The 18,452-nt window shown below is 39.2% G+C and overlaps 1 protein-coding gene across 3 annotated transcripts in view; it reads right to left on the reverse strand.

Annotated features, from left to right (window-relative positions):
• The window catches only part of LOC123506125 (sphingomyelin phosphodiesterase-like), a 54,326-nt gene that overhangs the window by 8,831 nt on the left and 27,043 nt on the right, over window positions 1-18,452 (reverse strand). For all 3 annotated transcript variants that reach the window (XM_045258014.1, XM_045258015.1, XM_045258016.1), the window contains 7 exons: window positions 14,825-14,987; window positions 13,694-13,849; window positions 13,345-13,583; window positions 13,019-13,177; window positions 5,771-5,965; window positions 1,340-1,510; window positions 418-536 (listed from right to left, as the gene is read on the reverse strand). In XM_045258014.1, the coding sequence (XP_045113949.1) occupies window positions 418-536; window positions 1,340-1,510; window positions 5,771-5,965; window positions 13,019-13,177; window positions 13,345-13,583; window positions 13,694-13,849; window positions 14,825-14,987 (1,202 nt within the window). The remainder of the gene's footprint in view (window positions 1-417; window positions 537-1,339; window positions 1,511-5,770; window positions 5,966-13,018; window positions 13,178-13,344; window positions 13,584-13,693; window positions 13,850-14,824; window positions 14,988-18,452) is intronic.

The raw sequence follows: 18,452 nt of genomic DNA on the forward strand, positions 1-18,452 counted from the left end.
AAATCTGAACAAATTATATATAGACAATCTAACAAATAGTCCTAATTTTGAGATGTCTATTTATAGATCCTCTGCCAGGAAGTGGTTAATCATTTTCACCATAAACTACCACAACAGATGGTGCTTTAAACATGTTCTGAAACCAGATACTTTATGGCTGTTTGACTTTTTTAGGATTTTTGCCAATTTGAAAAAAAAAATATTGTATTGTAGGATTTGAATTACAATATACTGGAGTTTTCTAATACATGTAACATGTGAATACTACATTCTAAATTTTCATTAATCTAAGGATGTAAGAGTGAGGTGAATTAAAGCAAGACAAACTATGGATTCATTGTTATAATATTATGATGATAACAAGTTAGGATGATCTGCATTACAGTCCTGGATGTGCTGATAAGCTGAAGGTCTTACCTGAGGGACTGATGAAGGACACAGCCACAGGCCTGGTGTAGGTGTCCATATCATAGTAAATTGACCAGGAGTCACCATGAGTGTGGCCAAAGAATATCCCTCGGATTGTTGACTCATATCTAAAAATAAACACATGCATCATATTAATTTTCTACTAAGGAGAGTACTGGGTTAAAAGAAATGGCTTTTTAAGACCATAGCAAAAAAAAAAAACTATGCTGCATTCTAAAACCATGAAATTATACTTCAGAAGTGCATGTGACCTATATATTTAGGTGACTTGTCTCAATCTTAGCTCAATCTGTGATGTGTGTCAACCAGGGATGAAATATTTGTATTCAGTATTTGTATTTGAAAACAGTTGAATAAAGAATTTTGTGGTACATACTGTATATTAATATTTATTATAAATCAAAGGATGAGAATTCTTACTCTTATTGAAATGGAACATTTGTATTTACTGGAATCAATGCATGTATATGCACATGCATGCATGCATGTGCATACACGTGTGTGCGTGCATGTGTTCAGTCCAGCTAGACATGGGACTTTGTTACACCTTGAGTATGATATCAGCAACTATGAGTTACATTACCATTTGGACTGAAGAATAAATTTGCTATCAAATTTTTTAATGTCTTTTCTTTAGAAAACATCTGTTGGTGTTGGGAGCTGTCCAAGCTGATAAACTGGCTTAGAAATAAATGCCTCAATGACATGATGAATTGAAAAAGATTATATTAGCTTTTGTCACTAGGAGGTAAATCATGGATGATGCAGTAAGCTTTGTACAATATTAGAGTAATGAGAAAATTTAAAGTTTGAGGCACTGAGAAAGAAGTTGGAAATAAGACACTTTATGTCAACACAGAGCACATGACTGCAAAATTGTTATGTGAGAATGAGCAAGTCAAAGTTTTACCTGTACACAATTTGGTTAAAGACATGGCTCCAGGTGTGTTCACAGTCTCCTCCCCCCGTTGGGATGTGGCCTATAATGTGCACTGCCTCCCCAGCAGCTTCAGCATGTGCCAATGTCTCCACAAACCACTTCAGCTGTTCAACTGGGTCCTCATTTCTAATTAGCAGCCACCTTATGTTATGGATCAAGTAAAATTCAGGAATGAGTATATGAATATGTATATTGTCAAAGTCCTGATGAATAACGTAAAGATGTTTTGAGTACACTGCAGGGATATACTCATTTATTTCTAGCTTCCTAACATAACTTATGTCCTGAAAATTAAAATATAGCTTAATGTTGTTGCTGGAAACATAATTTTCTCCATGTCATTCCTATTTTCCTTAAAAATATTTTACATGAATGAAAAATGGCCACACATGACCACCAAACCTGTCTCAAACTCTCCTGAGTCACTCACAACAAAGAGTCAAGCACCATGCCATTATGTGCTATCTGCACTCATACCTACTTACCTATGGATGGCATACCAAACTGGAGCTATAAACCGTTCTATCTCTGCCAGCTAAACAGACCCTAGTTATCATTACCCTCTACAGCAACTATACAGAACATAGTTATCATTACCCTCTACAAGGTCTGGCCAAACCTCTACTTCCTCACTCCTACATTGGTAACCAGTAATGTGTTGCTGAGACAAAATTCTCAGGCAAAGTGTTAGCTGCATCATCACCTCTCAAAAAGAGTGGCTCACAAGATGAACAAGCACTCCATGTCTGGTTCAGCCAGGGAAGCAGCCAGCTCCCTGCATCCCTGCAGTATGCATGGAAAGACTTGGCGCCATGGAGCTGGTCACTTCTTTTCGTGGGAAGTATCAGAGGTTCACAACTACCTTCCCAAGAAGGCAAGATGTTCTGATGCTTTTGGAACACTAACTGATAATCTTTTACACCCTCTCGGGAGTAAGCAACACTGAGTCACATCCCAAAATGTCTTAACATCTCCCTTAACTTCTCTTTCATTAAGTTCTGTAATATTCGTAGTCTTGGATCTAATTTTCAATCTGTTGAACACCCCTTCTCCTCAACTAAACTTCATCTTTTCCTCACCGAAACACAGCTGTCTGAGGCAATTTACAGTAGCCCCTTTTCTGTTCCTCCTACTTTCTCTATTCTCATTTTCATTCCAAAGTTGGATGTTATGTCTATGTGCACAACGACTTAACTTGCCAATGCTCTTGAATCTTCAGAGTTTTCCACCATCTGGCTTTGACTCAATTGTTACTCTCTAACTAAATTTATCTGTGCTGTCTACCTCTCCCCTAACTCCTCTGACTATAATAAATTCTTTGAGTAAATTAACTTCCAAAGTGGAGCACATTCTATCGTTCTATCCTTTCACGGAGATCTCCATCCATGGAGATTTCAATGTTCACCACCAGCTTTGGCTCTCCTCTCCCTTTGCTGACCATCCTGGTGAACTAGCCTTCAAATTTGCTATCCTCCATGACCTAGAGCAACATCCTACTCATATTCCTGACTGTCTTGGAGATACACCAAACATTCTTGATCTTTTCCTTACCTATAACCCTTCTGCTTATGCTCTTACCCTCAAATCACATCTCATATCTGTATCTTGTCCTATTTCTCCAATCCTTCCTCAGGATCCCCCAAGGCAGAGGTGCCTCTGGCATTTTGCCTCAGCAAGCTGGGAGGACCTGAGGAGGTATTATATATGCTGATTTTCCCTGGAATTATTACTGTTTCCGTGTCAGAGACCCATCTCTGTGTTCTGAGCACATAACAGAAGAGATAATGTCTGGCATGGAGGAGTACATTCCTCACTCTTTTTCTCAACCTAACCATTCTAAACCTTGGTTTAACACAGTCTGTTCTCGTGCTATACATGATAGAGAGGTTGCCCACAAAAGATAATTGAGCATTCCATCACCTGAATCTCATGCACTTTACATTTCTGCTTGGAATCATGCCAAGTCTGTTCTTCAACTTGGCAAACACTCCTTCATCAACAGAAAATGTCAAAATCTTTTGAGACCCTATTTCCTTTGAGACTTCTGGCATTTGGCCAAAAACATCTCAAATAACTTTACTTCTTCATCTTTTCCTGCTTTATTTCATCCTGATGGCACCACTGCCATCACATCTGTCTCTAAAGCTGAATTCTTCTCTCAAATCTTTGCTAACAACTCCACCTTGGATGATTCTGGGTTTGTCCCTCCCTCTCCTCCTCCCTTTGACTATTTCATGTCTATAATTAAAGTTCTTTATAATGATGTTTTCCATGCCCTTTCTGGCATAAACCCTCAGAAGGCTTATGGACCTGATGGGGTCCCTCCTATTGTTCTCAAAAACTGTGCTTCCGTGCTTGCACCTTGCCTGGCCAAACTCTTTCAACTAAGTCTATCAACTTCTACTTTTCCTTCATGCGGAAGTTTCCTTACATTCAGCCTGTTCCTAAAAAGGGTGACCATTCTAATTCCTCAAAATACAGCCCTATAGGTTTAATTTCTTGCTTATCTGAAGGTTTTTAATCTATCCCCAATAGTAAGATTCTCAAACATTTGTCACTTCATAATCTTCTCTCTGATTGCCAGTAAGGCTTCCATCAAGGTCACTCTACTGGTGATCTTCTGACTTTCCTTACTGAGTCCTGGTCATCCTCTTTTAGAGATTTCAGTGAAACTTTTGCTGTTGCGTTAAACATATCAAAAGCTTTTGATAGTGTCTGGCACAAAGCTTTGATTTCAAAACTGCCCTCCTACAGTTTCTATCCTTCTCTCTGCAACTTTATCTCAAGTCTCCTTTCTGACCATTCTATTGCTGCTGTGGTACACGGCCACTGTTCTTCTCCTAAATCAATTAACGATGGTGTTCCCCAAGATTCTGTACTGTCACCTACTCTCTTTCCATTATTCATAACCAAAATTCTTGCCCTATCCACTACTACGCTGATGATACCACCCTACACTTTTCCACATCTTTTAAGAGACGATCGACCCTTCAGGAAGTCAACAGATCACGCAGAAACGCCTGACTTCTGATCTTTCTAAGATTTATGATTGAGGCAGAGAAAACAAAGTAGTGTTCAATGCCTCAAAAACTCAATTCCTCCATCTATCAACTCAACACAACTTTCCAGACAACTAGCCCCTCTTCTTCAATGACACTCTGCTGTCCCCATCTTCTACACTAAATATCCTCCGTTTATCTTTTACTCGTAATCTAAACTGGAAACTTCACATCTCACCTCTTGCTAAAAATGCTTCTATGAAGTTAGGCATTCAGAGGCGTCTCTGCCAGTTTTCTCGCCCCTCCAACTGATATCTCTGTACAAGAGCCTTATTTGTCCTTGTATGGAGTACTCATCACATGTTTGGGGAATTCCATTCACACAGTTTTGCTTGATAGGGTTGATTCAAAAGTTTTTCGTCATCAACTCCCCTCCTCTGACTGATTGTCTTCAGCTTCTTTCTCACTGCCAGAATGCTTCTCTTGCTATCTTTTATTGCTATTTTCATGCTAACTGTTCTCTTGATTGCTAACTGCATGTCTCCTCCTGCAACCTCAATGCACAAAGCTTTCTTCTTCCTCTCACCCCTATTCTGTCCAACTCTCTAATATTAGAGTTAACTAGTACTCCCAATCATTCATACCTTTCTCTGGTAAACTCTGGAACTCCCTGCCTGCTTCTGTATTTCCACCTTTCCTAAGACTTGACCAGTTTTAAGAGGGAGATTTCAAGACATTTGTCCCTGAATTTTGGATAACTCATATGACCTTTAAGGGAAATGGCAACCCAATAGGCCTTTGTTTCCATTTTCTGTTGCCCTCGGCCAGTTGTCCCTCCTGCATTAAAGAAAAAAAAAAGTTTGCTGTTCAGCCAATATGGTGAGAGCCTGGTTTTTTCTCTGATGTGCCCAACAAAGGTTAACTGTGCCATTATTTTCCTTCCTCCCCACCCTCTCAAAATGCCTAAAATGACAACAAGCAAGGAGAAATGTACGGAGATATTTACATTATACAAGGCTGGCCACGATCTCCCACTTATTTCCACTCAAACAGGAGTCAGGCTGAGAATAACCACTGGTTGGTGCAGCATTTCAAGGATACTGGTGAGGTTACTGCACTCCTGTCACTCTTCAAGCCAATAGGCCTTGTAAGTTTCTTTAGCAACATGCCTGGAGATGAGTGCATGGATCTTTGGAGTAGTCTTACTATTGTTCATCAATGTCTAAGTTTCTATAATAATTTGAGAGATAGAAAGGAAAGGTAAAGGTAAAAGAAAGAAAAATAAGGATAAATAAAGGGGACATCATATTTGTTTTACTTGTCCCTACTCACAACCACATTCCATAAGAATAAGATTATTGAAAGTCAAGCTAAAAAACAAGAAAAAATATCAAGGACTTACCAGTTAATAGAATTGCAAAAGTTCATGTTGAGTGATATCACCCTGAGGCCTGGTACAGGAGAGTACTGGTAAAAACCACCTCGCCTCACATCAACCAAAGCAGACTCAGGCAGCCACTCTGCCCACAAATCAGCCACACTATCATACAGCCAGCTCATGCTCCAGCCATCACCGTAGGCAGCTGGCACAACAAAGCTGAAGACAATAACAACTTAGGAAATCACATCATATCTCCACAAGTCAATAATATAGAATATGTATAATATGTAAATACTGGAATTCACTGCCTGCTTAGAACTGTATTTCCAGCTAATGATGACTTGAACTCATTTAAGAGGGATGTTCCAAGTTATTTATTTCATTCTTTTAGCTAACTCTCCTGACCTTGTTTGGGGACTGCCATCTCTGTGGGTCTTTTTGTTTGACCATTTTTGTTGCTTTTAGCCAGTTTTCCCCTCATATATATATACATATATATACACAGTAATACTCGGCTTAACAAACGTTCGTCTAACAAATTAGCGGTTTAACATACTATATAACGTTAGACCAAAAAGTCCGCATAACGTACAACCACATCCGTTTTAGCGAATTTTCTGGGTCTGAATTTGCCGGGTGAGGGACCGAAAGCGGCAGCTTCACTGTGATTGTCTGGCTCCCCGCCTGTCTCTAGCACTCCTGGAGCTGGATCCGAGATTCTTTAACAATCTCAGAGCAACCTCCTGCCACGAAATGGCTTCCATGAACGCTTGGAGGGACGGTGACGAGGTTGCACTGAGGTTGCTGGGAACACCACCTCTGGAGGTGGTGTTACTGTCTTATACAATAATACTCCGCTTAACGAACAGGATAGGGGGAGTCAAAGCTGTTCGTAGAGCGAAAATTCATTAAACGGACATAATTTTCCCATAGGAAATAATGGAAATAGGGGGGGATGCGTTCTGGGCTAGTCCCCAACATACCACATGGGTTAAAAAAAAAAAAATTATATATACGTTTGGCAGCATATTGGGCCACCGGTTTACCACTACTTTTATGATGTCATATGAGTCATTGAAAGTTAGAGGAGCTACGTACAAATTCTCTCACATTCTTGCATTTATGTTAAAAAAAAAAACATTTCTATTAGCTTTTTGGAGCTGGATCCAAGATTCTTTAACATCAGAGCAACCTCTTGCAGCGAAATGGCATCCATGAACGCTTGGAGGGACGGTTACAAGGTTGCTTTCAGGTTGCTCTGAGGTTGCTGGGAACACCACCTCTGGAGGTGGTGTTACTGTTTTATATATGCATTTATGTTCACAAAACAACATTTCTATTAGCTTTTTACAAACCTTGCCCCAAGAAAGGATTGTTTTGTAATGCATAAAGTGAAATCTTACATGGAATACCAAAAAATAAAGTAGAGATGAAATGAGCCACAGACGAACATCATGATGAAAGTAACACGCAAGTTGCGCAAGTCTCCCGCTTCAACTGTGGCTCATCTCATCTCTGCTTTATTTTTTGGTATTCCATGTAAGATTTCACTTTATGCATTACAAAACAATCCTTTCTTGGGGCAAGGTTTGTAAAAAGCTAATAGAAATGTTTTGTGAACATAAATGCATATACAATACAGTAACACCACCTCCAGAGGTGGTGTTCCCAGCAACCTCAGAGTAACCTCGTCACCGTCCCTCCAAGCGTTCATGGATGCCATTTCGCTGCAAGAGGTTGCTCTGATGTTGTTAAAGAATCTTGGATCCAGCTCCAGGAGCGCTAGAGACAAGTGGGGAGCCAGCCAATCACAGCGAAACTACCGCGTTCGGTCCCTCATCCAGCAAATTCAAACTCAGAAAATTCGCTAAAACGGATGTGGTTGTATGTTATGTGAATTTTTGGTCAAACTTTATATAGTACGTTAAACCAGAAACTCGTTAAACGAAAGTTCGTTAAGCAGAGTATTACTGTATATGCATATATGTTTACAAAACATTTCTATTAGCTTTTTACAGACCTTGCTCTCAAGAAAGGATTGTTTTGTAATGCATAAAGTGAAATCTTAGATGGAATACCAAAAAATAAAGCAGAGATGATGAGATCGGCCACAGATGGCGGAGACTCCGGCGACTTGGCCACTTCTTCTTCTTCTTGTGACCTTTTTAGCTTGGCGTTTTGTCTTTCACCACGATATTAAATTTGTGAGTGATAGTGAATTACTAATGAAATACGGTATTTCATTAGTAATTCATTATCACTCACTGCCACGGAGTCCAGGTTATCCTCATGGCATGAGCGTATATGAATACTAAGATATGATATCCATTATAGCAGGCAATAGAAGAGTGGAAACAAATTTAATATTGTGGTGAAAGACAAGCTAGAAAGGTCACAAGAAGAAGAAGCGGCCAAAACGCCGGAGTCTCCGCTGTCTCTGGCCGATCTCATCATCTCTGCTTTATTTTTTGGTATTCCATGTAAGATTTCATTTTATGCATTACAAAACAATCCTTTCTTGGGGCAAGGTTTGTAAAAAGCTAATAGAAATGTTGTTTTGTGAACATAAATACATATATAAGACAGTAACACCCTCACCAGAGGTGGTGTTCCCAGCCACCTTAGAGCAACCTCGTCACCGTCCCTCCAAGTGTTCATGGAAGCCATTTCGCGGCAGGAGGTTGCTCTAAGGTTGTTAAAGAATCTTGGATCCAGCTCCAGGAGCGCTAGATACAGGCAGGGAGCCAGACAATCACAGCGAAGGTGCCGCGTTCGGTCCCTCACCCGGCAAATTCAAATCCAGAAAATTCAGTAAAACGGATGTGGTTGTACGTTATGTGGACTTTTTGGTCTAACTTTATATAGTACGTTAAACCAGAAATTCGTTAGACAAACGTTCGTTAAGCGGAGTATTACTGTACTTTGTTGGTCCACCCTTCTTTTTTATGACACTTTTGGTTATTAGATCAAGACTCATGAATGGCAGCCTCCAGCCGTGGAACTGAACTCATGTCTTTGCCCTGTAAATCTTTCTTAATGATGGCACAAAGACTTTCTATCGGATTTATGTCACGGCTGTTACCTGGCCAATCATCAGTAAAGGATACATCATAATCCCTGAGCCAGTTTCACAACCCTGGCCATGTGGGCTGGTGCACTGTCTTGTTGAAATACCTTGGCAAAAAAAAAAAAAGTGAAAACATTCTGGCAAATGGTCAGCTAAGAGCTCTAAATTTGCATTTACTTTTAGGTTCTAAGGAAGTACTTGCCAAGTCCTTGGCCAGAAAAGCAACCCCTAATCATAGGAGAAGTTGGGTATTTCACTGTACTCTGAAGATAGCATTGGTCAATCTTCATCTGACCATAACACTGACAGCCAATCATTATCATTCCAGTGTCCATATTTATGAACAAATTTGACATTCGTGGCTTTTTGCACCTTTGATAGAAGAGGTTTCTTGGCAGGCTTATAGATGGTGTAGCCTAATTCATTCAGCCTTCATGATACAGCTCAAACTGACACGTACTGGAGGGCCCAAGGGTTATCTTCCCTCAGATTTCTTACTGTAGTTATTGCTGTTGACTCTACTGTTTGTTTCAGTATGCTTGTAGCACGATTTGAGATCTTGCATGGTCTGTCAGAGCGAGGTTTCTTCTGTGGTATTTCATTATTTCCTCCTTCACAAAATTTACGTGTGTACTTCATCACACTCATTCACCCCATACCAGTCAAATTGCAAATTTTGGTAATTGTGTGACTTCCTTATTTTAAACCAATTATTTCAGCAATTATCTCACTCGTTAAATCCTTAGGTTTCAACATAGTGTGGCAAAAAAAAGAACTTTTTTTTCATGTTATGTTATGGCCTTTAGCGCCTGTAGGCATACTTGAAGAGTATATGTGGGAAGCACAGTTCAGCTTCTGCCCATTAGTGGCACAGGCAATTTTATTTATAGTGGTACCTATATTAGGAACCATATCACCACTCAAGTGCATCTTTGGTGTAACCACCTTGAACCTGGGTATCATGGTGATATGTAGGTAACTTTAAACCACTGGACAAATGGCATAGCTTCAAAGTGGTATGTGGTGGGATTCAAACCTATACATGGACATGGACATCTGCCCGATCCTACGCTCACCACCTTATCCACTATGCCACCGCCTCCCTTACCTAACCACTCATGATACGTAAATCCAGAGGCCTGCCATGGAGCAAGACACCACAAACAAACTCACTCCATAACTGCCAGAGGCACACTGAGAGTTTGCTCTGTGCTTGGCCTTAAGCGGGGAAAGATTCTATGATGTCATAGAATGGTCACAAATTTTTGTCTAATTTTACTTCACCCTCATAAACACCATTCATTTTTTGCCATGAATATGCGACCACATACCAATCTGGTTGTATATTTTTGTCTAGAAAGGTATATATATAAAGTCAAGTCTTGATTAACACAAGGGTTACGTTCCTGGAGACTGCATTATTCAAACATAATTTTCCCATGGAAAACAATGGTAATGAGGGTGTTATGTTCCTGGCCACTAGGAAAGTCTGCCTATTTTAGGGATCTTTTTACTCAAACCTTAAAAAAACTATTAATACATCACTAAGTCACAGAAACAATAAAAACACACATTCTTATTTAATTAGCTCTGATGGTACGCAACGTGCTCTCCCTCAGTCCCATCACATGAACAATCACAGACAATCACATAACAATCTAACACTTCCAACTTCTTTTTTGGAATCACTTTCCTGTGAGGAGGTTGAAGGATGCTTGGATGCCACAGTATAGGACATTAAGTGAAAATGCAGAGAAACAATCCACTCAAGTTAACACCAGACTGAGGAGCGAGGTCTTACATATATATTTATGTTCACAAAACAACATGCACACAGTGAAATCTTGCATGGAACACCAAAAGCAATGTAGGGGAGGAGGAGGCTTTTGTTTGCCAGCAATCAGCGGCAGCCGCTTCTTTTTCTTGTGACCCTCTTTAGCTTGTGTTGCTTTCACCAAAATATTTGTGTATCGATAGATGCATTCCAAGAGATATCGCGTATATCAAATTTCACGTAAAACAAACTTGTAATTCTCATAAGAAGCAATAGATAATAGGGGGATGCGGGATGTGGTCCAAAAAAATTTGTACAAAATACTCTATTTATTTGGCTAAATTAACATGTTTCTATTATTTACCATTCTAAATATTAGAAGTGTATTTAAAGTAAAGGGAAAAGCAAAAAATAATAAGAGAAAACAACAAAACAAAGAATATGTAAACACAACACTCACTGCATCACTGCCTTCACCACTCACACTACCCAGTCATCATCTTCCTCTGAGGTTTTCCACTTTATCAAAAATCCACTTATCAAAATAACCCCACAGTATAAAAGTAAACACTAGTAAAAAAATAAACGCAGGACGCCAATGTCTTCACCCCTCACAAGCACTCGCCGTCGCTGTCCACCTCCTGGTCAAGGATGTCATCATTCACCTGTGCTTCCTCTGCTTCCACCGCTACCACGGGATCATCCACATCCTCTTCTGGTACTACATCTTCCACTGGTGTTTCCTTGAAAAACTGCAGCATGGTGGTCTGGCACTTTTTCTTGGAAAATTCATTTTGCATCACTGTGTAGCAGAAGAGTGCATCCATGGCAGCGGAGCTCCCACTTATCAGCCAGCTGCGGAACTCTCTGCCGCGCAGTTTGAAATTGCGTCTGGTGCTCAGTTTGGAAATGCGGTTGGGCCAAATCGCGTATAAGCAAACCGATCGCGCAAATTGAATTAAATATATTTTTTCGATCATGTATTAACAAAAAACATAAATTAAAAATGCGTAAATCAAGAGTTACCTGTACATGTACTGTACTGAACCATAGATAGAAGGAACTGCTGTTCCCTACGAATTACTAGACAATATTATTCTGCATATTTTAAAAACAAGTGATAACAGAAAGCGTTATGGACATGGTTTTACATTTTCATTTGGCAACTGTAAGGTGTATCGTCTACCTTTGAAATGTGTGATAAAATGTAATCGCCAATCAACCAGGCACCAACCAGAGTGGGGGAGGGGTGTAAACTTCCTTATATTACCCCCTGTGCCTCTGATTTCATTAACTAAATACAGTAAGTCCACGTAGTTAGAGGAGCTATGTACAAATTCTCTCACATTCTCACATTTATGTTCACAAAACAACATTTCTATTAGCTTTTTACAAACCTTGCCCTCAAGAAAGGATTGTTTTGTAATGCATAAAGTGAAATCTTACATGGAATACCAAAAAATAAAGCAGAGATGAGATGAGCCACAGACGAAGCGGGAGACTCACGGCCACTCGGCCGCTTCTTCTTGGTGTTACTTTCATCATGATGTTTAAGTTTCCACTGAGTGATAGTGAATTACTAATGAAATACCACGGTATTTCATTAATAATTCACTATCACTCACTGCCACGGAGTCAAGGTTATCCTCATGGCATGAGCATATATGAATACTAAGATATGATATCCATTATAGCAGGCAATAGAGGAGTGGAAACAAATATCATGGGGAAAGACAACACGCAGGCTAAAAGGGTCACAAGAAGAAGTGACCGAGTCGCCGTGAGTCTCCTGCTTCGTCTGTGGCTCATCTCATCTCTGCTTTATTTTTTGGTATTCCATGTAAGATTTCACTTTATACATTACAAAACAATCCTTTCTTGGGGCAAGGTTTGTAAAAAGCTAATAGAAATGTTGTTTTGTGAACATAAATGCATATATAAGACAGTAACACCACCTCCAGAGGTGGTGTTCCCAGCAACCTCAGAGCAACCTGAAAGCAACCTTGTCACCGTCCCTTAAAGCGTTCATGGATGCCATTTCGCTGCAAGAGGTTGCTCTGACGTTGTTAAAGAATCTTGGATCCAGCTCCAGGAGCGCTAGAGACAGAGGTGGGGAGCCAGCCAATCACAGCGAAACTACCGCGTTCAGTCCCTCACCCGGCAAATTCAAACCCAGAAAATTCGCTAAAACGGATGTGGTTGTACGTTATGCTGATTTTTTGTCTGACTTTATATAGTACGTTAAACCGGAAATTCGTTAAACGAACGTTCGTTAAGCGGAGTATTACTGTACAGGATTTTCTGTATACTTATCATTATACAAGAGACTGTCAAGAGGACAGAGTAAGTGGAGGTTCATTATGGGAGTTTGAAAGATCATACAAGTTTAATATATCCAATAAACAGCCAGATTGTCAGGAGGCCTCACCTATTGACAGGAGCTGATGCATGATTCCCAAGAGTGTTAAGAACAGGAACGCCAGGGAAGTGTTTCCTGACAAGCTCCATGGTGACTTCAATGGCAATGAGATTAGTGGCATGATTCTGAGCCCAGACATCATGTGGAGGAAGGTCTCCTGTAATATAACTGCAGCAACACAACTTCTTGTAACCAAAACTATATATGATAAGATAAAAAATAACAAACTCTTAACAGTAATTTGAGAATAATTATGGAGGTAAATTTAAATTCATACCATATGAATCAAGATGCAGACACATTTTGTGACATATATACCTTTTGATCTTACTCACACAAGGTCTGGCTTGGTGATTTCTGCAGCCCGAGACAAAAGATCCTCTAAAGTATGTAGAGGAATGTCACAATATGCTAGTGTTCCCCAGTGACCTGCTGCTGGCACATCTGGGCCTGCTGTACCAAAGGCATTCCGGCAACAGTACGGGTGGTCACAGACAGCAGCACTACCCTCATCATATAGAAGGTCAACATGGAGATCCGAGAGATGTAAAATCTTCTTCACACTTGGGGTGGGCTGAGCAAACACAGACCACGTGAAAAAGTATCATTCTCTCCTTTCTCTTGGCTTGAACTACATGACAAATTTGAGATAATCTATTTGAAACAATTTTACAAAACACTCACCTGCACAGGTTCCGGATGGTTGGGCTCAGGCTTGCCACCAGGAATCTCTACAGTCCATGAGTCCAATTCAGTATGCACACAATCAAGACCAAACATCCAGCCACACATTGTATCATGAGAGTAGTTTGTGTTGCTAAATACATACAGCACTTCAGGCTGCATGTGAAAATACAATAACATACATACAAATATATTACTTTCCTGCATATAAATCAGTCTCAGTAATTTAGATTAGGAGGGCTACTCAGTAAAAATCAATACAAAAATGTCTCATACATTTGCCTTACTCAAGCATTTCTAATGATTCTGATATATAGAAGAAGCAAACTACTATTTGCAATGAAACAATAGCTTGGTTTCCTAGTTCAAGTTTTCTATTAGTATAACAAATATCTGACAGAACAAAAAAACTACTACTGTACATTTGACCCTCAATTTAACAGATTTTAAGTGGGGAAGGGTGGTCCATTCCTCAAAAAGTCCATCATTTGAAAATACTTACATACGATAAATACCAGTATACAACAAAATTACCATTTTGTAACAAATAAATACTGTACTAAGTTCTATAATATAATAAGTTAAACAAATTAAATAACTGTTGGATTTACATATTTATATTTTTCTTATCTGGGAGACATTTAGGCACAAAACAAATACCTGAATCAAAGTAGCAATAGACAATGTATGTACATATATTTCTCCAAGGATAGGAGCAGACTGAGGTGTGGGTGATAGGACCAGTGTTAACATAGTGATTGCACCATGTTAACACATATCACCTCAGCCTCTGTATCAGCCTCCCTTCAACCTCAGTACAATATTTCTTTTTTTTTATGATTTTATGATATACTGTATGTAGTAATGTACATATTTCAAAATTTATTTTAATAGGATTTTATATGTGTTCATTGTTATTTCATGGTTTTACATTTCTAAAGCCAGTGTCACATCATTAAATCCAAATTCTGTTAAATCAAGGTCCATTAAATCAAGGGTCAAGTGTATAATGGTATCATGGTACAGTGCTACTGTATACATAATAATATCTTGACTAAAAATTTGTCTCTAAATAATCCAAAAACATCTACAGGTATATGTCAAAGGTGGGAATTTTTTTTTTATACTTACACCAGCTAGTTTCACCATACCAAAGCAGACATCCTCAGGATAAAGGTTTAAGTTAATGCATTCGTTGATGGCAAAGTTCTCTACATCCTCCACAGTGGCACCAGTGGCTATCCACACACTCAGTGCTCCCAGTGCAGAGCGGCACTCCAAACAACTTAAGCTCCTTGGTAAAAAGAAAAACAGTGGTATTGTTAGTGTCAAAAAAATACATTCAGATAAAAATTTTCACACTAATAATTCTAAAAAATCTATACCCTAAGCAACACACTTGGAGTGAAAATGACAGTGCTAACAACTTCAGGAATGATGGACATAATATAAATTAGTATTGTTAATCTTCACACTGCTCTTGGCCTCATAATTTTTTTTTTTCCCTTTATGTTATGGCCTATAGCACCTATAGGCATACTTGAAGAATATATATGGGAAGCGCTGTTCAGCTTCCGCCCATTAGTGATGCTGGCAATTTTATTTATAGTGGTGCCCATATTAGGGCCCATGTCACCACCCAAGTGCATCTGTGGTGCAACCACCTAGAACCTGGGTATCATGGTGACATGTAGGTTACTTTAAACCATTCGACAAATGGCATAGCTTCAAAGTGGTATGTGGTGGGATTCGAACCTACGTGTGGTCATCTGCCCGATCCCACGCTCACCACCTTATGCACTACACCACCGCCTCCCTATTTATAGATCTCAGTCATAAAGTTTCCAGTTTCTGATTTTTTTTCTACTTTTGGCATTGAAATTTTTTTTCAGCACTATCTGAATCATACATCTTTTTCAATGCAATTCAACTGAGTTATTTGTCAAAATGTAACAAGTACTACATAATATTATATATATATATATATATATATATATATATATATATATATATATATATATATATATATATATATATTTTTTTTTTTTTTTTTTTTTTTTTTTTTTGCGTGTGTGTGTGTTTCACTGTTTGATCTGTTTGATCTGCTGCAGTCTCTGACGAGACAGCCAGACGTTACCCTACGGAACGAGCTCAGAGCTCATTATTTCCGATCTTCGGATAGGCCTGAGACGTGTGTGTGTGTGTGTGTGTGTGTGTGTGTGTGTGTGTGTGTGTGTGTGTGTGTGTGTGTGTGTGTGTGTGTGTGTGTGTGTGTGTGTGTGTGTATGTTATGGCCTATAGTACCTGTAGGCATACTTGAGGAATATATGTAGGAAGCTCTGTTAAGCTCCAGCCCATAAGTGGCGCAGGCAATTTTATTTATAGTGGTACCCATATTTGGGCCCATATCACCATTCAAGTGCATCTTTGGTGTAACCCCCTAGAACCTGGGTATCATGGTGACATATAGGTAACTTTAAACCACTCGACAAATGGCATAGCTTCAAAGCAGTATGTGGTGGGATTTGAACCTATGCGTGGACATATATATATATATATATATATATATATATATATATATATATATATATATTTTTTTTTTTTTTTTTTTTTTTTTGTGTGTGTGTGTGTGTGTGTGTGTGTGTGTGTATTTACCTAATTGTATTTACCTAATTGTAACATACGGAAAAGAGCTATGCTCGTGTTGTCCCGTCTCCATATCTATTAATGTCCAGCTTTTTCTTAAAATCATGAATATTCCTTGCGTTGACCACTTCCACGTCTAAACTATTCCATGCTTCCACCCTTCTATGAGGGAAGCTATATTTTTCACATCTCTCCTATAAGTGGCCATTTTAGTTTTTCCCATGCCCTCTCGACATTCTTCCATTCCACATACACAGATCTTCCCTATCCATTTTTCCATGCCAATCATCACTCTGTATATTGCTATCAGGTCTCCCCTTTCTCTTCTGTTTTCCAGGGTTGGAAGTTGCATTCTTTTCAGTCTGTCTTCATAAGTCAAATCTCTTAAGTCAGGCACCATTTTCGTTGCAGCCCTCTGTACTTTCTCTAGTTTCCTTATGTGTTTCTTTAAGTTCGGAGCCCACTGTATTGTTGCATATTCAAGCCTCGGTCTTATCATTGCAGTAATTATTTTCTTCATCATTTCTTCATCTAGATATACGAACGCCACTCTTATGTTCCTCAATAAGTTCAATACTTCTCCAATTATTTTGTTTATATGTCTCTCTGGCGATAGGTCATTGGTAATTGTCACCCCAAGGTCTTTTTCTTCATGACTGGTTTTATGTCTTCATTTCCTATCTTGTACATACTCCTGATTCTTCTTTCACTCTTGCCAAACTCTATTTTCTTGCATTTTGTCGTGTTGAACTCCATTTGCCATGTACAGCTCCATTTCCATATTCTGTCCAAGTCTTCCTGGAGTAGTTCGCAATCTTTGTCACATCTCACTTTTCGTAACAATTTTGCATCGTCTGCAAATAGGCTCACATAACTGGACACCCCATCCACCATGTCATTTATGTAGACTGCGAACATTACTGGTGCCAACACTGATCCCTGTGGAACTCCACTCTCCACCAATCCCCATTCTGATGGTCTGTCCTTAATTATTGTTCTCATTTCTCTTCCTACCAAAAGTCTTCCATCCATTTTAGTAAACTGCCATGCACTCCTCCTACCATTTCAAGTTTCCAGATCAGTCTCTGGTGTGGTACCTTATCAAAGGCCTTTTTTAAATCCAGATATATTCCATCAGCCCAACCATCTCTTTCCTGTATTACATCTATCACCCTCGAATAGTAACATATCAGGTTTGTCGTGCATGAACGCCCTTTCCTAAAACCAAATTGACACTCACAAAGTATGTCATTTTTCTCCAAGAAGTCTGTCCATCTAGTCTTCACCACCCTCTCACACATCTTAGCTACCACACTTGTAAGTGACACTGGTCTATAGTTCAATGGGTCTCTCTTGTTACCTGATTTATAGATTGGGACAATGTTAGCTCTTTTCCAGTCTTGGGGCACTACGCCTTCCCTTAATGAGGCATCAATTACTTCACAAACTTTTTCTGCCAATTGCTCCCTGCATTCTCTTAAAATCCATCCTGATACCCCATCAGGTCCCACAGCTTTTCTCACTTCTAAACTCCCCATCATGTTCTTGATCTCCTCCACCGTTACTTGAAACTCCTTCATAATCCCTTTCTGTTCCATTACCAGTGGTTTGTCAAAAGCAGTCTCCTTTGTGAATACCTTCCGAAAGCATCCATTCATAGCCTCTGCCATTTCCCTGGGATCTTCACTGTATACTCCATTTACTTCTAAACTTTCAATACTTTCTCTATTTTTGATGTTGTTGTTCACATGTCTGTAAAAAAGCCTTGGTTGGTCTTTACATTTATCAATTATATCCTTTTCTTGTTTCTTTCTTTCTTCTCTTCTAATCAACACATATTCATTTCTTGCTCTTTTGTAACTTTCCCACTGCTTAATCCGTCTTTTCCTTCTCCACCTCTTCCATGCATCCTCTTTTCTTGTTCTAGCCTTTTCACATCTATCGTTAAACCAGTCCTGCTTTCCAACTTCTCTATGTTGTCTTATTGGTACAAATTTTTCTCACCTTCTTTGTATATTTTTATAAATTCCTTCCACTTTTCATTTGCTCCTTAGCACTCTTGAATTTCATCCAATTTGTCTCTTGAAAGAATTTCTTTAGGTTTCCAAAATCT

This window comes from Portunus trituberculatus, chromosome 19 (assembly GCF_017591435.1).
Source record: "Portunus trituberculatus isolate SZX2019 chromosome 19, ASM1759143v1, whole genome shotgun sequence".
Lineage (NCBI taxonomy): Eukaryota > Metazoa > Arthropoda > Malacostraca > Decapoda > Portunidae > Portunus > Portunus trituberculatus.